Source organism: Ictidomys tridecemlineatus, unplaced genomic scaffold (assembly GCF_052094955.1).
Source record: "Ictidomys tridecemlineatus isolate mIctTri1 unplaced genomic scaffold, mIctTri1.hap1 Scaffold_149, whole genome shotgun sequence".
NCBI classification, from domain to species: domain Eukaryota; kingdom Metazoa; phylum Chordata; class Mammalia; order Rodentia; family Sciuridae; genus Ictidomys; species Ictidomys tridecemlineatus.
In genome coordinates this window covers 506,349-527,042 of record NW_027521315.1, presented here as the reverse complement: position 1 = coordinate 527,042, position 20,694 = coordinate 506,349, and the positions used below count along the sequence as shown (strand labels likewise).

At 51.0% G+C, this 20,694-nt stretch overlaps 1 protein-coding gene across 1 annotated transcript in view; it reads left to right on the top strand.

The window, feature by feature from the left end:
• The window catches only part of LOC144372717 (obscurin-like), a 78,362-nt gene that overhangs the window by 34,774 nt on the left and 22,894 nt on the right, over positions 1-20,694 (top strand). The window contains 9 exon segments of the mRNA XM_078035999.1: positions 10,915-11,357; positions 17,570-17,648; positions 17,898-18,016; positions 18,284-18,481; positions 19,109-19,141; positions 19,366-19,464; positions 19,652-19,870; positions 20,301-20,361; positions 20,589-20,659. Coding sequence (XP_077892125.1) covers positions 10,915-11,357; positions 17,570-17,648; positions 17,898-18,016; positions 18,284-18,481; positions 19,109-19,141; positions 19,366-19,464; positions 19,652-19,870; positions 20,301-20,361; positions 20,589-20,659 — 1,322 coding nt within the window.

The following is a 20,694-nucleotide window of genomic DNA, read 5'->3' as shown; positions in this document are numbered from 1 at the left end:
TTATAAAGGGAAAAGGTTTGTTTTGGTCACAGTTTTGGAGGTTCAGTTTATGATCAATGGGCTCAGCTGTTGAAGCGGCCCATCATGATGGAGGCTGATGCTGGAGCAGAACCCTCACCTCAGGGCTGGGAAGTGAAAAACAGGAGAAGAGGGCTGAGCTGGGCCCGCAGTCCCCTTCAAGGGCATGCCCAGGGACCAGAGGCCTCCCGCGAGGCTCGAGCTCACAAAGTTTCCGTCACCCACACCTTCACCACGCCAGGGACCAGGACTTTAACACCTGGGCCTTGGGGAGATGTTCCAGTCTGAAGGACAGCGCTGACACTTCCAGCCATCCTGCAAGACAGCTGCTGCAGAGGAGCAAACCCAAACCCAGAGGGGTAAATGATCTCCCCAAAGACACACAGCACTACCATCAGTGACGTGACAATGGAGCTGGGGTAGGACCCAGACCTCTCTGGAGTCCTAAGCAGCTCTCGTCCTTAAGTGAAAGTGAGAAACTAATGTGACTCCTTTTTTGAAAATAAATAACAGCAGCTTGTACCCCAAGGCCTGTCCTAAGGAAGGGGGCATGATCCTTGTCCTTGGAAAAATCCATAGAGCTTTTCTAGGCAGATAGCCACCCTGCTGAGTTGTTTGTCTGCAAATAACAGGAGAGATCTGCAGTGCCAGATGTCTCTGACTCAGTTAGGTTAGGTGAGGACCCATAGCAACCTCTTAGCAACCACCAAAAAGCATGAGACAGGGAAATAACCTGGGATGCCAGATGACCCCCCAGTAGTTTATGGTGGTTGATAACTTGTTGGGAAACCATGTAGTTTAGCACGTACTCCCCTCGTGGCCTAAACCCACCAGTTCAAAGGAATCCCCTTCTTGTACTAACCAATCACCCCACCCAACTTGTTCCAGCCAGTGAATGTGCTAATCAATGTTAAGAGTTGTTGTTTGATTTTCCTGCAGTATGGAATGATTTGTTGTATGTTGTTGTTATGCATAGAGTATCCCCCCAAAACCTATAAAATCTCACTGAACAAAGGACTGGGACTCACTCCCTAGGACTGCTGTGTCGGGAACGGTTGTGAGTCCAGGCTCGAGCTTGCAATAAAGACTCTTGTGTGACTGCATCGGATTCAGCTTCTGGAGGTCTAATGGGGTCCCACGAATCTGGTATTACAAAAGAAAGCAGATGTGGGACAGATGTGTCGTCTGGGGACCACCCAGGACTATTACTTTTTTCTTTTTTTTGTACTGGGGATTGAACTTCTGGACATTTAGCCTCTGAGCCACATCCCAGCCATATTTTGTATTTTATTTAGAGACAGGGTCTCACGGAGTTGCTTAGCACCTCACTGTTGCTGAGGTTAGCTTTGAACTTGTGATCCTCCTGCCTCAGGCTCCCAAGCGGCTGGGATTACAGGTGTGCGCCACTATACACGGCCCCCATTCAGGACTTGCAGCTTTAACCACATAGGGGTTTCCATAGTGGAGGGAATGAAGAGTGCACAGTTTTCTTGGCCACGGGAATCTTAGTGATGCTCAGTCAAAAGAGATGCCATGGGGGATGGGATCGTGGCTCAGTGGTAGAGCGCTTGCCTGGCATGTGTGAGGCCCTGGGTTCGATCCTCAGTAACACACACAAATAAATACAATAAAGGTCTATCAACAACTAAAAAATATTGAGAGAGAGAGAGAGAGAGAGAGAGAGAGAGAGAGAGAGAGAGAGAGAGAGAGCGCTGCCATGGTGAGACACAGAGGAATCACCCAGCAGAGGCAGAGGACAGGACTGACCTGGGGGCCTCCTTCCAGCCAGGCCAGCTTCAGGTCAGATGGCTCTGCTGCTTCTTTATTCAAGCAGAATAAAAATTCCTAGAAAAAGTAAGTCTCCCAACTGTCCCTCCATCCCCCATCCTCCTGCCACCTCTCTGCCCCAGAGGCCAGGCTGTTGACTAGTCTCAGGCGTATTTAGATAGATAGACAGATAGACAGATGTGTAGAGCTGGACACGATGGCACACACCTTGTAAACCCAACTACTCAGGAGGCTGAGGCAACTTCGAGGCCAGCCTGAGCAACACAGGGAGAACCCATTTCAAAATAAAAAATTTAAAAAGGGTTGGGGAAGACCCAGAGACAAACCCACATAATTACATTTGTATTAGATAAAGGCACCAAAAACATGCATTGGAGAAAAGATAGCATCTTCTATAAATGGTGCTGGGAAAACTGGAAATCCATATGCAACAAAATGAGATTAAACCCCTATCTCTCACCATGCACAAAACTCAAAGTGAATCAAGGACCTAGGAATTAAACCAGAGACTTCAAAGTAGGCCCAATCATCAACATAAGACTCATATAGCGCAAAAATTACAATCAAGACTCAATAAATGGGATGAATTCAAACTAAAATGCTTTCTTCTCTGCAAAAGAAACAATCAGTGAGGTGAATAGGGAGCCTACAGAATGGGAGCAAATTTTCACATCAGATAGAGCACTAACCTCTAGGATATATAAATAACTCAAAAATCTTACCACCAAAAAAACAAATAACCCAATCAATGGGCCAAGGAATTGAACAGATACTTCTCAGAAGGTGATATACAATCAGTCAACAAATACATGAAAAAGTGTTCAACATCTCTAGCAATTAGAGAAATGCAATCAAAACTACTTTAAGATTTTATCTCATTCCAGTCAGAATGGCAGCTATTAAGAACACAAACAACAATAAGTGTTGGTGAGGATGTGGGGGAAAAGGCACACTCACACATTGCTGGTGGGACTGAAAATTGGTGCAGCCAATATGGAAAGCAGTGTGGAGAATCCTTGGAAAACCGGGAATGGAACCATCATGTGACTCAGCTATCCCACTCCTAGGTCTATACCCTAAGGACTTAAAAACAGCATGCTACAAGGACACAGCCACATTCATGTTTATAGCAGCACAATTCACAATAGCTACACTGTGGAACCAACCTAGATGCTCTTTTGAGGTGAATGGATAAAGAAAATGTGGTATATATTCACAATGGAATATTACTCTGCATTAAAAGAGATTAAAATCATGGCATTTTCAAGTAAATGCATGGAGTTGAATATAATGCTACATTAAGTAAGCCAATCCCCCCCAAAAAACAGATGCTGAATGTTTACTCTGATATAAGCAGGCTGATTCATAATGGGGTTGGAATGGGGAGCATGGGTAGATTAGATGAACTCTAGATAGGGCAAAGGGGAGAGAGGGAAAAGAAGGAATTATGGGGGTGGAAAGACAGTGGAATGAGGTGGACATCAATACTCTAAGTACATGCATGAAGACACGAATGGTGTGACTCTACATTGTGTACAACCAGAAATACGAAAAATTGTGTTATATGTGTGTAATATGAATTGTAATGCATCTTGCTATCATATGTAACAAATTAGAATAAAATTTTCAAAAAGGGTTGGGGATGTATCTCCATGGTAAAGCACCCCTGGGTTCAATCCCCAGTACTGTTAAAAAAAAAAGAGAGGCATCTACATGTATATGTGTGTGTAACATGCACGCGCATGCACACACACACACACACACACATATGCATATACTGCATTTGTTGGGAAGCTTTTGGCTACAAGTACAAAAACAACCTACAAATGTGTGATGGACTTCTCAGCAAGAGAGGAGATAATAGATGCCTGGATTGCCTGTCCAGAAGCTGTCTAATAGGAACCTCAATTTTTTTATTTGAACTTTTGCTTTCTGATTCCCCCAAACTGATTTTTTTTTCATTTTCTAAACAACTGGTTGCTTAAGCCAAAAAAAAAGAAAGAAAAAAAAAACCACATTCAAATCACTTTGGATTTCTCTCTTTCGCTCACTTTTCACATCCGATCACTCAGCCGGCCCAGCTTTCCTGCAAATGTGGAAGTAGATCAACCCTAAAGAAACGAAGCTTACAAGCTTACGCCAGGACTTCAACTGGTGAGAGCTGCCAAAGCCCTAGCCAAGTGTCCTCAGGGTCATAGGCTCCCCCAGCCCCCCCGCAGAGGTAAGGTCCTGCAGCTGCAAGCAGACCACTGTCCCCGACTGCCCCGCACTCCCAGGACAGGTGTCAGGTGGCACAGGGGGGCCATGGGCAGTGTCACCTAAGGGGAAGCTGAAGTGGGGAATCCATCTCATTCAGTTCCGTGGGAGGGGATCATGTCGATCACGATCTCTTCGGTATTGTTCATTGTCCTGGTGTAGAGGTGACTTGCAGAACACTCCTGCTGCACATGGTGCTCACTCACCCAGTGTCAGGATTCACAAGTCTCACTGCTACGATGGCCAGAGCAAAGGAAGAACAGAATCTGGTTCTCTGGATTTACATGCCCCTGAGTGCATCCATGGGGACTCCTTGACAGCCCAAGTACTTATGTGGAAATCATGCACATATAGGTCACGTGTAGCTCTGTGCCTGCTGCCCAGAGCATCCCAACAGCACTCACAGACCCCAAAAGTGTTCGGGGATGGAGATGTTACAGCTGGGCGTGCCTCTGAGGAGGGGGACATCAGTCCCCGAGAGGGACCAACTTATTTTTCCTACATATTTTTATTTTCTTTGAATTTTGTTTATCTTGGGCCAGTTTTCACCATTTCAAAACTAGGTAATAAAACTTCAAAAGACAGTGGAACGATTGGGTTTTACATTTCTTTTAAGTGTGTGAAAGAAATCCATTCAATCTGGCAAGACTGGCTCTTGCTGAAATAGCCTCAGAAACCCGGGAAAGTAAGAAGGCAGTGTCCTTGGCAGGTTCACTCACCAAGGGGTGGAGACAATGACGTGGCACTTGCATCTCAGAATCAAGGGACATTCAGAATTTTTTCTGCCTTCTCCTTACCCCCCATCCCATAGACTCTCCCTGCCCAGCCTGACATTTCAAAGGATTTCCAGGATGGGACCTGGCGCCACTGCACCTCCCCAAGGGTCTGAATGCCTACTTTCAATGCGACAGGCGGGACTCCTCTTCAAAGGCTGTAGAGAAAATGTGACCAGCAGCTAAGGGACCTCAAAGACAGTGTTGTCAGTTGTTTTACAAGTCAGGAGGCACAGGTCCTGGGAGGAGGAAGGGCTTTGTCAAGGTCACACAGAGTTCATTGGTGGCAGGATAGGAGTCACCAAGCCTTTTCCTGCTCAAAGGGCCTCCCTGGTCCTCAGAATGGGGGCACTAGGCGATCCCCTAAGAAAAAGGACCTAGACACCCATGGAGTCAGCCCACCCAAGTTCAAGTTCTCAGTCATCCATCTCCTAGTTTGGTGGCTTTGGGCAAATTGCATCATGACAAAAGAAAAACAAGATTCATGTCAGGACTGTTTCCTTGTCAGGAGCCTGTTTCCTTGTCTACAAAATAAAGATCTCGTAGGGCTGGCCTAAGGGTTGTCATGAGGATTGGTATCACAAGTCCATAATCTTTGGGCAGAAGTCATTGTTTCCAAATTTAGACATGTTTAGATTTCAGAGGGGGGGGTGAGGTTTATGAGCCACGTATCCTACCATGTTCCATCACCATTTCTGTGACTCATGATTATTCAAACTAGGGCTCCACGAGAGTCCAAGTAGCCTCAGAGCAGCCCGGGATTTGTCCTAGAATGAGTCGTAGCATCAGACTTGGTGGAAGCTGTTGGTTTTCATAGTCTTTTTTGGGCTTCAGAATTGAGGAATTGTAATAAAAAATGACAGCCGATCTTCACTGTGCGGTTCCCTGGAGCTGGGCACCTCGTGGGTGAACTTGCTGAATCCACAGAACAAACCCACGTAGTGGATCCTAGTGCAGCCCCCTCGAGGCAGGAGAACCCGCGAGCAGGGCCAAGGGATGCACCTGGGCAGCATGGGGTTAAGTGAGATCATGATGTGAACTGCCGGTGACAGCACCCAGCCCATGAGGACAGCGCCACAAACCCTGGCTGTCATTCCCCTCATTCAGCATCCCTTTATGTTAAAAACATTAGAAAAACTAAGGATAACAGGAACTTACCTTGACATTGTAAAAGCTATCTATGCTAAGCCTCAGGCTAGCATTATTCTGAATGGAGAAAAGTTGAAGGCATTCCCTCTAAAATCTGGAACAAGACAGGGATGCCTTCTATCGCCACTTCTATTTAATTTAGTCCTTGAAATATTAGCCAGAGCAATTAGACAGACAAAAGAAATTAAAGGCATAAAAATAGGAAAAGAAGAACTTAAATTATCACTATTTGATTCTATACCTAGAAGACCCAAAAGGGTCTACAAAGAAACTACTAGAACTAATAAATGAATTAAGCAAAGTGGCAGGATATAAAATCAACATGCATAAATCAAAGGCATTTCTGTATATCAGCGACAAAAGTTCTGAAACGGAAATGAGGAAAAACACTCCATTCACAATATCCTCAAAAAAATAAAATACTTGGGAATCAACCTAACAAAAGAGGTGAAAGATTTATACAATGAAAACTACAGAACCCTAAAGAGAGAAGTAGAAGAAGATCTTAGAAGATGGAAAAATATACCCTGTACATGGACAGAACTAACATCATCAAAATGGCGATATTACCAAAAATTCTCTATAGGTTTAATGCAATGCCAATCAAAATCCCAATGGCATTTCTTGTAGAAATAGATAAAGCAATCATGAAATTCATATGGAAAAATAAAAGACCCAGAATAGCAAAAGCAATTCTAAGCAGGAAGTGTGAATCATGCGGTATAGCGATACCAGATTTCAAACTATATTACAGAGCAACAGTGACAAAAACAGCATGGTACTGGTACCAAAACAGGCGGGTGGACCAATGGTATAGAATAGAGGACACAGAGACTAATCCACAAAGTTACAACTATCTTATATTTGATAAAGGGGCTAAAAGCATGCAATGGAGGAAAGATAGCATCTTCAACAAATGGTGTTGGGAAAACTGGAAATCCATATGCAACAAAATGAAACTGAATCCCTTTCTCTTGACATGCACAAAAGTTAACTCAAAATGGATCAAGGAGCTTGATATCAAATCAGAGACTCTGATCTGATAGAAAAAAAAGTTGGCTCCGATCTACATATTGTGGGGTCGGGCTCCAAATTCCTTAATAGGACACCCATAGCACAAGATTTAATAACAAGAATCAACAAATGGGACTTACTTAAACTAAAAAGTTTTTTTCTCAGCAAGAGAAACAATAAGAGAGGTAAATAGGGAGCCTACATCCTGGGAACAAATTTTTACTTCTCACACTTCAGATAGAGCCCTAATATCCAGAGTATACAAAGAACTCAAAAAATTAGACAATAAGATAACAAATAACCCAATCAACAAATGGGCCAAGGACCTGAACAGACACTTCTCAGAGGAGGATCAATCAATCAACAAGTACATGAAAAAATGCTCACCATCTCTAGCAGTCAGAGAAATGCAAATCAAAACCACCCTAAGATACCATCTCACTCCAGTAAGATTGGCAGCCACTATGAAGTCAAACAACAACAAGTGCTGGCGAGGATGTGGAGAAAAGGGTACACTTGTACATTGCTGGTGGGACTGCAAATTGGTGCGGCCAATTTGGAAAGCAGTATGGAGATTCCTGGGAAAGCTGGGAATGGAACCACCGTTTGACCCTACTATTGCCCTTCTTGGACTATTCCCTGCAGACCTTAAAAGAGCATGCTACAGGGATACTGCTACATCGATGTTCATAGCAGCAGCACAATTCACAATAACTAGACTGTGGAACCAACCCAGATGCCCTTCAATAGATGAATGGATAAAAAAAATGTGGCATTTATACACCATGGAATATTACGCAGCACTAAAAAATGACAAAATCATGGAATTTGCAGGGAAATCGATGGCACTAGAACAGATTATGCTTAGTGAAGCTAGCCAATCCCTAAAAAACAAATACCAAATATCTTCTTCGATATAATGAGAGCAACTATGAACAGAGCAGGGAGGAAGAGCAGGAAGAAAAGATTAACATTAAACAGAGACATGAGATGGGAGGGAAAGGGAGAGAAAAGGGAAATTGCATGGAAATGAAAGGATACCCTCATTGCTATACAAAATTACATATAAGAGGTTGTGAGGGGAATGGGAAAATAAACAAGGAGAGAAATGAATTACAGTAGATGGGGTAGAGAGAGAAGATGGGAGGGGAGGGGAGGGGGGATAGTAGGGGATAGGAAAGGTAGCAGAATACAACAATTACTAATATGGCATTATGTAAAATTGTGGATGTGTAAACGACGTGATTCTGCAATCTGCATTTGGGGTAAAATTGGGAGTTCATAACCCACTTCAATCTAATGTATGAAATATGATATGTCAAGAGCTTTGTAATGTTGTGAACAACCAATAAAAAAAAAACAGAAAAAAAACCTCTTCTGTGTTTCACATTCAATTGTTTTATTTCATTCATTGATTCATATAATAAATATCGTTTGAGCAACACCTCATATTTGGACATGACCAGAGAAAGCTGGGCTTTAGAGAGGAGGGCTGCAAGAAAGTCATGAGATCCAGGAAGAGCAGCAGTGAACACTCACATGGTGTGTCTGAGTAGGCTGGGGCGGGGGGAATCTCTTGGCTTAAGTATTAAAACTAACATTAATTGTTTTTCAGATGTGGGAAGGGAAGCCACACCACAGAGGCTTGTGTCATGCAATAGTAAGTAAGTCTTGGGCTCTAAATTCGAAGTACTTTGGCTTTAACAGGCCATGCTAAAACAGGATTCTATAAAACTGCACTTTTCATCCTGATTTTAGCTTGAGAGCCCATGGTCACAGGTCCTCTGCACTTCCACAAGTGACACCCTAACTATTTCACTAAGGTTCAGATCTGTGGGTCCCTGCTGTTACAAGATTTTCCCCTTCAGAATTATAGGGAGGTTCAGAAACTTGGTTCATGCACTGGGACAAAGAAAGTGTCTTGGGCATCTGGGGAAAGTTGCCCTTTGCTGACCTCATGGAAGCATTTTGCATTGTTGCTGAATGTGTGTCCTCCTTCTGGACACCAGGCTGGAGGAGGTAGGGAGGAAAAGGGTATGGGTTCCCTGCCAGTAGCGCTTTGGCTCTTCTGTCTGGGAGAACATTCTCCCTAGACACTAATGCCCAAATCTTACTGGACAGAGTAAGCCAATGACCCTCACTTGTTACAGTGTGGCTGGACTTACCATTCTGCCTCTAATCCAGGGAGGCAAGGAACAGGCAGGAGTAAGTGGCTTTGGAAAGCCCCATCCTTTTTTTGCTGCAGCAGCTTGCCATTAGGGTTTGGGAAGGCACCATATGAGGCCAATCTATCTATTCCAGAGGTGGACAAATTGAGAATGAGGATCTCAGAAAGCAAAAAATTCAACTTAAAATAATGCATTATATTTTGAACACTAAATGCTTGACAGTACATTTCATATCTCATCTTCTGGTACTTGCAAATGCTAGTCAACACTCAGAGGGAAAATTCATGTTTCTCATGTCAAATATCCTTGCAGCTCACATCTCCTCCTGTCGTGAACAGTTAAACTGATCCCTAGGAGGACAGTCTGCTCACACTATAATCTTCTGTGACACTAAACCTTAATCTGTCTTAAAATTTTCTATTGTTTTTCACTAAAATATTCTCCTGCAACTTTTTAAGTGCATATTCATTTCCATGGATGAGGATAAATTGCATGATCAGAAGTCCTCCAGCCAATGCTGACGTGCCTGCCCAGCCCAAGTCCAAGGTAATCACTCAGATTACTTGTTGCCATCTATCTAGCTAATTCAATGTCACTATTCTTCCTCTGGTCTAAGAGAATTTACCCTTTCCTAAAATGAGCTTTATCTCATATTAAGATATGAGGGGGGATAGCCCATATGGGGGAAGTTGGCATCACTGAGGCCCACCCTTCTGCTGCCAGGCTTCCAATAAAGGGGCCATCAAAGCCTTGCATTAGAAGAGAAAGCCCACTTTTAAAAAGTGGCTGCAACCTGCTACTTAATAAATGAAAATCATGATGATTTGACTTTGCAAATGGTGGCCTTCTCTAAATACCCTGTTCTGCCTTCAAGTCTATCCTCCAACCCCACCACTGACCTATTCTTGGCCTAAATCTTACTTGCCATCCAGATGACAGTTTTGTTGTCACATCCTTCTGCAGGCCTTCTCTGTCCCTGTGGCTGGAACCCTCACTCATCCGGAGCATCCTGTAGAGTAGATACAGCTGTACCTCTTTCAAGTACAAATGGAATGTAAGCAGCCTGTGACCAGAGGTCTCTGTAGCCAAGTGCAGAAAAGCAGAAGGGAGAAGGGAAAATCAGTTTTAACAATACATCTTGTCTGACCAAACAGCGTTGGCCCTCCATACTTGTGGTTTCTGCAACTAAGTTAGGATTAAAAAATATTCAGGGAAAAAATGGCATATTTATTGAACATGTGCAGATTTTTTTCTTATTATTATTCCCTAATCAATGCAATATAATATGTAAATATATAATAACATAATATTAATTTATAATGGGTATTATAAATCTAAAGGAAATTTAAAACATACAGGAGGATATGCATAGTTTATGTCCAAATACTTTTATATAAAAGATAGAAGCATTCCCAGATTTTTAGCTTGGAATGAGTCCTGGAGCCAATCCCCTTCAGATACAGAGGGATGACTATATTCAAAGTAATGTGATTGGATACAATCAGCATGAAAAAATAGCACTGGGAATTTTACATCCTTTGTGTAATTCCAGTGAGTGTTTTATACTCATAGCATATCTCAGTTAACACTGTTTAACACTACTCAGTTAACACTACTTCAGGTGCTCGGCAGCTACATATGGTCCATGGCACCTGTACCACATGGCCTACTTGGAGTACATTTGTGCTTCTAACCCACTACCTCAAGAGTGGGGTTAGACTTATCCTTCACTACTGTACCTCTAACAGCTTCCTAAAGCCGCTGCGCGGCCGCGGGGGCGACTGGGGTCGGGTGGCGAGCGAGAGCGTGGGTCTTTTGCGACGGTGCCGGGCGGCGCTGGCCCCGCCCCTCCGCCCCTGTGCGACCGCCCGCCCCGCCCCCGTCGCTGCGCTGGCTCCAGGCCGCGCGGCCCCGCCCGCTTCATGTGGCCCGGCCCGCAGCGGCCGTCGGCTGGGATTGGCAAGACGGCGGTGGCGGCCCGCGAGACTCGGGAGGCGGCGGCCGAGGCCCAGGCGGCGGCGCCGCACGGGAGCGGCAGGAGCAGGCCTGGCCCTCGAGCGGCCGCCCGGCTGCAGCATGTGCGCCCGCCGGGGGCTGCTGTGGCTGCCGCGCCGCTCGCTGTTCACCGCACTCTTCTTCTTCTCGCTCTCGTCCTCGCTGCTCTACTCCGTCTACGTGGCGCCCGGCAAAGGTAGGAGGGGGCCTCCCGGGACCCGACCCCGACCCGGGCCGGCGCGCCTGTGGCCGCCGCACCTTCCCGCCCGTTGCGCCCGGCCCCGGGGCCCCGCCCGCCGCCCCGCCGACCCCTTCCCCCACCCCCACCCCTTCCCCCCCCCCCCGCGCCGCGGACCCCTCCCCCCCTCCCCCCCGCGCCACGGACCCCTCCCCCCCTCCCCCCCGCGCCGCGGACCCCTTCCCCCCGCCCCGGCGCGGCTCCCGGCATTCCGCGCACCGACCTGGCGCCGGCGGCAGCGCCCCGCCGCCCGCGCATCCTCCCCCGGCGCCGGAGCCCCCTGCCCGCCCGAGCCGCGCTCCCGCGCCGGGTCTCCGGTTCCCCGGTCCCCGGGTCCCGCCGACCCCTGGCCCGCCGGCGCTGCCCACTCCCCCGCAGCGTCGTGCCGCCTCTGGCCCCCGAGTCCGAGCCCGGGGAAGCGGGGTATCCGCGCCCTCCTTTCTTCCACTCGCCGGCTCCCAGCCTTGCGGGCGGGGAGGAGGCGGCTCCTCGTGTCAGCCAGCCGGTGCCTGCTTTGGGGACCGAGGGGAAGTTTGAATTGGCCCCAGAGGAGGGACTGTGAGTAGGGTCTCCGGGAACCGCTGCCAGGTGGAAGTGGCGGGAGCGTGGTGAAGACAGGGAAGGGGACTGGTTCTTCTCAGAGGCTCGTCCTCCAAGGAAGACAGCCCCGAGGAGCGCACCCCGCCCGCACGCACTGTGAGAACCCAGCAAGCGGAGGACAGAGGATATCCAGGTCAAACCTGGATCCCAGCCCCTGCCCGGGATGACCTTGGGCAGGGGACCGAGCCTCAGCTTTTCTTTTCTGTAAAATGGGGGTACAAACCCCAACCCATAAAGATTTAAGGGTGGAAGTAGGTAAATGCTTTTTAAAGCTATTATCACTATACCTGGTGCATGAGAGTTTTCAAAATAAGTAAAAACATTGATTATGTGTAAGTTTCAGAAAAGAAGGGAGTAGGTGGAAGATTTAAAGAATATCTTTACCTGTCTTGGCATCACCATGGAACTCAGATAAAACCTCAGTATTGGGCGAAAAATGAGCAGAAGATGCTGTTGGGGGGTGAGGCAAGGACACTAAATTCTGCTAAAAAATTCTGATTATTTGGGTGTCAGAGATGATGGTTTAGCTATAGGGACAATGCCTTTTAGTATTGTAGTAGTAATAATGAGTGCCATTGTCTGTTGACTGCCAATACTGAACTAGCAGAACAGAGAAATTTCCAGATAGAGTAGGAGATTCTCTCCTGATTATTTAAAGAAGCATATTTTCCCTTGATGGTTAATATTGATGTTTGGTACTGTGAACTGGATCTGGGAAGCTGGAACAGGCAGCATGAGATTACCCTAACCATTTATTTACCCAGTGTAAATGCATCCCTCTAGGGAGGTAGAATATGTGGCTTGTTGGCAATGAATGATTAGATGGTAAAAAGATAGGGATTCTGGCAGAGCAAGAATGGATGACTAATTAGTGGAATTAATTGAGAAAATAATTCATTAGCATACTGGATATTAGATTTCTTAAAAGTGGATCCAAAGTGATGGGTTTGGACCCAGAGGCAGTGGTAGAGCCATTCTCCCCCTCCATTTGTGAAAGTGACAGGTATTTCTGGTCTGGTTCCATAAGTCAGCTGTATCTAAAGGGGAGACTGTGTCCCATGGAGGAGATAATCACCCTTTTGATTGGAAAGGTTTGGAGCCAAATTCTTCTACAGAGTTGAAAATTAGGATTAAAAATCCAAGGTCAAATATTTTTTCTGATCTGTAGAAGCTAAGCCACAATGGGAGAGGGGGGTGAGGGGGAAACTAGAAGTTCTGTAGATCAGACAGAGCCCACGGATGAGCTGCCAATTAGCAGTGCATCCAGTCCCTGCAGGATAGCAAGTCCTGTCAAGGAAACTGGACATGGTAGGCCTGTCCCTTCCTATCCTGTAGGCCCAGGGCTCCCCTCTCCCACCCAGGTTCTGGAGGGGCCCAAGGGACAGAATCTTTATGTCCAGGTGGAGGACCCCGTGGCTGTGCAGATAGTGCAGTCCCTCCACCAGCTGCTGGAGGTAGACCTTGACCTGTGGCAAATGCTGTGCTCAGGGAGGGGCCGCGGCCCTCCACCTTGACTCATCCTGCTTGAGTGCCCCAGTCTAGCACCTGGGACAAGCCCAAAGGGGTTGAGGAGAGGTAGCACCCTGAGCCCTAAGTGCCAAAGGGTAGGTGGCACCCTGAGCCCTAAGTGCCAAAGCCAGAGAAATCCCCAGGAACAAGCAAGGTGTGCAGGAAGCCAGGCAGTGCAGCTGGGCACAGAGCCTGGGTAGCCACGGGGCCTGGGATCCAGAGAGGCGGGGCCTGGGCCACATTTGGGGCAGCTGTGTCTGGGTGGGGCTGGGACCCGCATGCAGCTCAGGCCAGTGGCAGGCAGGTGCAGGGTCACCTCGGCTTCTGTCACCACTCTCTTCTTGAAGAGGCGATCCAGCAGCTCCTCTGATGAGCACCTGGGGCCTGGTCAAGGAAAGCAGCTGAGGCTGGAACCCACCAGGAGGTGGCCAGGACAGGGTTTCTGTGGTCTCAAGGGTGGGGTACTGGTGCTCAGGTTGAGGGGAGGTTCCATGGGCCCCTGGAACCCCAGACAGCATCCAGCCCAGATGATGGGGGCTGCCTAGGGACTGAGGCCACAGGGCAGTGGTAGGGTGGGGGCACCTGGCCTGTCTGCACAAATCCCTCCTCAGGGGAGAGACAAGAACACAGGAGCAGATCCAGCCACAAGGCCACACTGAGACCCCAGTCAGGGACCTATGGGCAGTGGGCAAAAACCTGGAGTAACCTGTGTAGGATACACCTCGCCTGACATCTGAGAGGTCACCCATGGGAGGAGACCCCTGGCCATCTCCACCGAGGACATCTGGACCCTCAGGAGCAGCTCAACCACTGACCCTGCCTGGTGACCCCCATGGACAACCCTCAGAGAGAAAGAACCCCCTGCCCAATACCATCAGGAGTGTCAGGAACAGGGCTGCTTGTCACACAGCATTGGCCACAGGAAGGTGGGCTGAGGCCGTCACAACCTGCCAGGCCCAGGGAGCATATGCTCCTCCAATCCCCAGCCTGGTGGCCACTGTACCCCTCCTCAAACCCCAAGGGGCCAGGAGAAGAAAGGATACAGTTCCAAAATGAGGATGAGGGTCTTCCGGGTCTCAAACTGGTCCAGCAGCCCAGTGACCAGCGGGTGGCTGACCGTGGCCAGGATATCTCGCTCCTGGTACACCTGGGCCCGAGTTCTGCTCCGCAGGGGGATGAACTTGGCAGCACAGAATACCTTATTTCCTTTGTGCTGTACCCTTTTTACAAAGCCAAACACGCCTCTGGGGAGGAGGGAGGGGGATCAGGATGGTGACGCTGTGCCACAGGTCCTGGGCATCCCCGGGGCCAGAAGGGCTGGAGTGTACCTGCCAATCTCCTCCTTTACCTCGTAGAAGGAGTGCAGCTTCCTTCAATGGCTCTGCTCTTCTGAATCTGGCTCACTGTCTCCTGTGGTCAGCACAGAAGGTAGTTAGGACGGCAAAGGCACTGCCCTGGCCCTCGTCCCCAGTACTGTGGAGCTGGCAAGCTGTTCCCTGGGCCTGGGTCTGTGGCCCATGGGAACGTTGAGCTGGGGTCCCTGTGGGGACTGGGGATGCCATGTGGAGACCGAGCGGCCCTGGGCCTGGGAGGCTCTGCGGCTTACCCCCATGGACCAGCAGTTCCGCCTTGCAGAGCACCTGGCCAGCAGCATTGTGTGCGAGACAGGTGTAGACGCCTGCATCTTGCTGGGCCACATCCTTCAGTATCAGGCAGTGAGTGGTGCCATCCTTCTGCTGGCTCAGCCGGGCACTGTCCTCCATTTGGACACCGTCCTGAAACACCAGCAGGCCAGGACGCCATCAGCCCATCCCAGCATCAGGCCCACCTGCCCTTCCCTGGCACCTGCTGTGTGTCGGCCCCAGGTCCAGCCCCATGCCCAGCCATGATGGGCTTGGGATTGCAGGAGGGGCCACACAGCTAGGATTGTGTGGTGCGGTTTTCGTACACACATGCACACACAGGTGCCTCCGGCCTCTGAGGGTCCCACCCTGCCTCCTTGGGCCAGCTCTTACCTTGTACCATGTCACAGTGGGCTGTGGGTGCCCCTCAATGACAGCCTCAAACTGTGCCGTACCACTCGCCTGGACCTGCACATCCTCAATGGTCACCTGCATGGTTGGGGGCCCTGGGAAGAGGTGGAAAGGGGGACATGAGGAGGGATTCCCAGGCTGCACAGCCCATACATGTGGTCAGTGAGGCTCTGAGTACACTCCAGGGCAACAGGCAACAGGGCCCCCTGGTAACTGGGAAATTCTTCCTTCCATCCAACCACTGTCTCCCTGCTTTGCCCTCAGCTGGCCCAGCAGTCACGAGAACAGTTAAGCCAAGGCAGGCAAAACATGCTAGGGGGTGATGGCTCTCTCCAGGACTGGGTCCAGCAGACACCGGATCTGTAGTGCCTGCCTCTCCTGGAGGAGAGCTCCAGCCCCCACCCCATTGTGGCACAAGAGAAGGGGTGGGGAACCTGGGCTGAAGCAGGCAGGGATCTAGCGGGCCCCCTCTACCCTCCAAGCAACTGCCCCCAGCCCAGGCACTGCAGAGCCACCCTCACAGCACGCCCTGACCCCTGACCCCCATACTTGAACTTGTAGCACTGGTGTCTAATTAGCAAATAGACACCAATTAATTACAGGGTCCCTGTAGCCTTGGTGGGCAGGCTGGCCAGGAAGACCAAGCTTTGACAGGAAGCCTGGAAAGGGCCCCACCCCATCCACTGGGGATGGCGTGTGACACAGCTGGAGTAGGGTGCCCAGGCTGTGGGCCTCAGGGAACTTCGGCCTGATGGAAACAGAGGTGCTGGCAGGGGCTGTGCCCACCAAAGCTTGCCCGACATGATCTCACATCTGGCTGCTCCTGAGGTGTCCTTAAAACACCTTCAGCCTAGGCAACAGGACCCTTGGTTGGCTTCTGTGAGCTGCCCTGGCAGGTTAATCCTGCCCCAGGGAGACCATGGGTCCTGATTTATATCCCCTGGGTTCACCCCAGCGAGGAGCCTGGGCTTCTGACTAGCCTCTGAAGCAGGTTGTCTTGCCTGTCCCCAGGCAAACAGGGTCAGAGCTGAGCTGGGCTAGAGGACATGCAGCTGGCAGGTGCCCTGGCCACAGAACTGCTGCTGGTGTGTGTGGGGTCGTGGTGGAGGCTCCCCTGCATACAGGCATGCTTGGAGCTGTGGCATGGTGGGCACTGATGGCTGGTCTCCTTCCAGAGCTGAAAGAGCTCTTCACGTGTTTCTGATTCCGGGCTGCATCAGAGGCATGACCTCGGTCTTTCCCTTTCTTGGCCATGTTTTGGGGGCACTGTGTCTGGCCTGATGAAGGCTAGGGTCTCTGCTCTTTCTTGCCTGCTTGGGCTTTGCCACACGTATGCAAGTGCTGCCTGATGTGAGTCATAAAGACCCACATGTGTGCTTTCTTCTGGAAACTTGGTGGTAGCTCTGAAGTTGAGGTCTTTGGTTCCCTTGGAGGGAATTTGTGAGTTTGAGGTAAGGCTCCAAGTTCACTCTTTCTTAACACCATTTGTAAAAGACTATTTTCTTCCATTTTATTGTCTAAGAAATCTTGTAAAGTCCCCCAATTTTACCTGAATGTCACTGAGAATGTGGCAAGAAGGGCCAGGGGTCTCGGGTCCTTGGCTAAGGTGCAGCTGCCATTCAGCTCCCACTGGCCCCAGGCCCAGAGCCCCACCTCCCAACCATCCTGCTGGGGTAGCGTCTCAGCATGGGCACTCTGGGGACTCTCGCTTGGCCCACAGTGGTGGAAGTCCAGCTTGTTGCCCCTTCTTGGCCAGAAATTCAAGTCTCTTTCTCTTGGTTTTGAGGCTTGTGTCTCCAACCTCTCATGCCCTGGTGGGATGGAACCAGAAGGTTCTGCCACTGTCCCTGTCTGCTGTTTCTGGAGACTCAGGTCATATGACATTTTGTGCTGGGCCTAAGAGGCTTGCAGTTAGTTATTGGTGTGGAAGAACGAGGCTGGGAACAGCAGGGGTGGGCAGGCCCAGGACGGCGTGTCCCCCTGAAATCCCAAAGTCCTGAGCCTCCTCCACTCACTTTTCCTCCCCAGTGACCAGCACAGACTACGACACTGCCGCAGACGCCACGGAGACCTCATCCTACTTCAGTGCCCAGGGATACCTGTCTAGGTGGGGCCACACAGACAGCGGCCCAGGGCCTCCCGGGAAGTGGTGATCTGGACTGGGTGGCTTAGATTGACTTTCCCAAGCCTGCAGCTTTCAGTCAGACCCTGGCCGTTTCTGTCCCTCTGCTCCTCCACTCAGCATACAGGGAACCTCAAACCTATCCGCCTCTGACCTTCACCCCGTGGGCCCTCCTGCCTGGACCCTCAGCCTGCTCCACTTTATGGCTACCCCCTTATTTGTCTTTTTTGCCAGCTGGGAGCAAGAGGGAACCGAATCAGATGAGGGGCAGCTGCCCCAGGTGGTGGAGGAGCTGAGGGACCTCCAGGTGGCCCCTGGTACACGCCTGGCCAAATTTCAGATCAAAGTGAAAGGTGAGGTGCTGGGGAGTGGGCACCGTAGCTGGAGGGAGGCCAGGAGCTGTCTCCCATTGGTCACATGTGGGAAGGGCCTGACCAGTGGAGGTCAGGAGGTCATGTGTGCCTGCTGCTGGGCAACAAGAGGCTGCCACCCCACCCCCACACCAGAGGCTCGCTGGCCTCTGAGCAACCTCTTTTCTGGGCCTTTGTCTGTCTCCCATCGAAAGAGTATAGTGCCCATTGAGAATGGTCGTGTGCTGACCACTCTCCTCCATGGGGTAGGCTACCCAGTCCCCAGATTGTACTGGTTCAAAGATGGCCAGCCCCTGTCTACATCTGCCCACATTCGCATGGCTGACAAGAAGACACTGCACACCCTGGAGATCGTCTCTGTCACCCGGGAGGACGTGGGCCAGTATGCAGCCTATATCAGCAATGCTATTGGTGCTGCCTACTCATCTGCCCATCTGCTGGTCCGAGGTGTGTGCCCTGAAGGAGTGAGCAGTGCCACATGTACTGCATGCCAGGCCCCATCAGGCCGGGGCCCAGCCCATTGCCCTATGCACAGTGGCACAGATGGCAGAATTGCCCCACAGGAGCGGGTGCCCAGTGGGGCTTGGACGCCCTGAGTGATGAGCAGGCTCTTGGGGGAAGCGGACGAACACTGGGCCCAGCAGACCTGCACAAAGCCCCAGTGGCAGCTCTGACAAGAAAACTCCTGTGTCTTTATTTTCCCAAACGTTCTGAGCACTGAGAGCTGACTCCTAGTTTGACCCATACTGGTCCTGTGGAGAGACTGTTGCTGGGTCCTCCTCCTGCCTCTCAGGGTGCAGCCCCAGCTGCCATCTCCCAGTGCCCATGTGGTTCTAGGCGGGGCCCCAGATTCCCAGTGGGCACAGGGAGGGTGGGGATGTCACACGGATGTACACTGGAGTGTGAGTTCTTTGGCCTCCCGGCCAAAGTTTCAGGCAGGGTAATGGACCTTTGACCATGGGTGGGGCCATGCCCAGGTCCCCCCACTGGGCAGTAGGACCAGGACCTTCCCACATGTAGGGAAGCAAGGGAATCTGTGCATGCTGCACATCTGACTCCCTCTGCACTTTTCAGGTCCTGATGAACCAGAAGAGAAGTCAGCATCAGGTGAGATGGCCCTATGGGCAGACAGAGGCTGGGTGGATTGTGGGCGTGAGGCCAGAGTGGACCAGCCCTGGGCCTGGTAGCGGTGGAGGTGCAGGAAGAGGGCTCTCTGGGGCCACAGGCACAGGTTGCAGAGAACTACCTGGGGTTCCCAGAACAAGGACATCAGGACGTGGGAGCTGAAGGAGGGGTGCCGGGTGTCTCCATGGCTGTCCTTGCTCTCCCAGATGTGTGTGAGCAATTGGTGCCACCCCGCATCCTGGAGAGGTTCACCCCCAAGAAAGTGAAGAGGGGCTCCAGCATCACATTCTCGGTGAAGGTGGAAGGTGGGCATCCTCACTCCCCGGAGAAAGATCACCCCCCCAGAGTCCCCATGCCACCCTCCCACAGTCCACCCATGCCACCCTGCGTGGCCTCCTGCTCCACCCCTCATATCACTCTTGCCAAGCACCCTCTTCTGGAGGCCCATAGCCAGTGGGGCTGTGTACCCACTGAGCCCTCTCCTGCCCACAGGATGCCAGGCCCCCACCATACACTGGCTCAAGGAGGAGGCCGAGAGAGGCGTGCTGTGGATTGGCCCAAACACCCCAGGCTACACTATGGCCAGCTCTGCTCAGCAGCACAGCCTGGTCCTGCTAGATGTGGGCCGGCAACACCAGGGCACCTACACGTGCATTGCCACCAAGGCCGCTGGCCAGGCCCTCTGCTCTGCCAGCCTGCATGTCTCAGGCAGTGAGTAGGGAGCCTGGGTGTGGTGAGGGACCAGCTTGGGATGTATGGCCTTCACCCACCTGTGATCCTTCTCCTGCAGAGCCCAAGAGCAGTCTGGGCCCAGTGGTGCAGGCCAGTTTGGCCTGGAACCTCAGCCCTGCCTGCATGGTGCACAGATGGCCTGCAGGCCCTGCCCAGAGCCCTCTGTTCAGCCCCTCTGAGCGATGGTGCTTGGAGGGCAGGCCTGTCCCCCAACCCCATGGGTGACCAACTGCTGAGAGTGGACAGGGAGGTGGGCGCTTAGGCACAGACCCTTGCCAGGGGCTTCTTAGGGACAGTGCAGGCAGGGCCCCCAGGGTGGTCTAGATGTCCTGGGTAGGGGTCCCAGCCCAGGACTCAAGGTATCGGAGTACAGGACTGGTCCTGACAGCTCCCCTGGATCTCTGGACAGTGCCCAAGGAGGAGGAGCAGGAGAAGATGAAGGAGGCTCTCATTTCTACCTTCCTACAGGGGTGAGTGGGTGCCCTGACTGACTTACCCAGTGGGCTAGGGTGGTGTAGCCCTGTGGGTGGCCACCCCCTTCCCTGTGCAGCTTCTCCACACTATCAAATGAAGTTTTTATGGGCCCCTTCTGGTGTGGAGCCACTGATTGTGGTGTCCTGGCCCCTAGGCCCCCCTCTATGGGGAGCAGAGTGGTGGGGTCCAAGCTGGGCTTGCAGGACACCCCTCCTCCCCTCAGGACCACCCAAGCCATCTCAGCACAGATGTCAGAGTCTGCTGGTCTCACCGGCCTTGCTGGGCAGAGGAAAGGTATGCCCGGGTTGGGTGCAGGGGAGGCCGCCCTT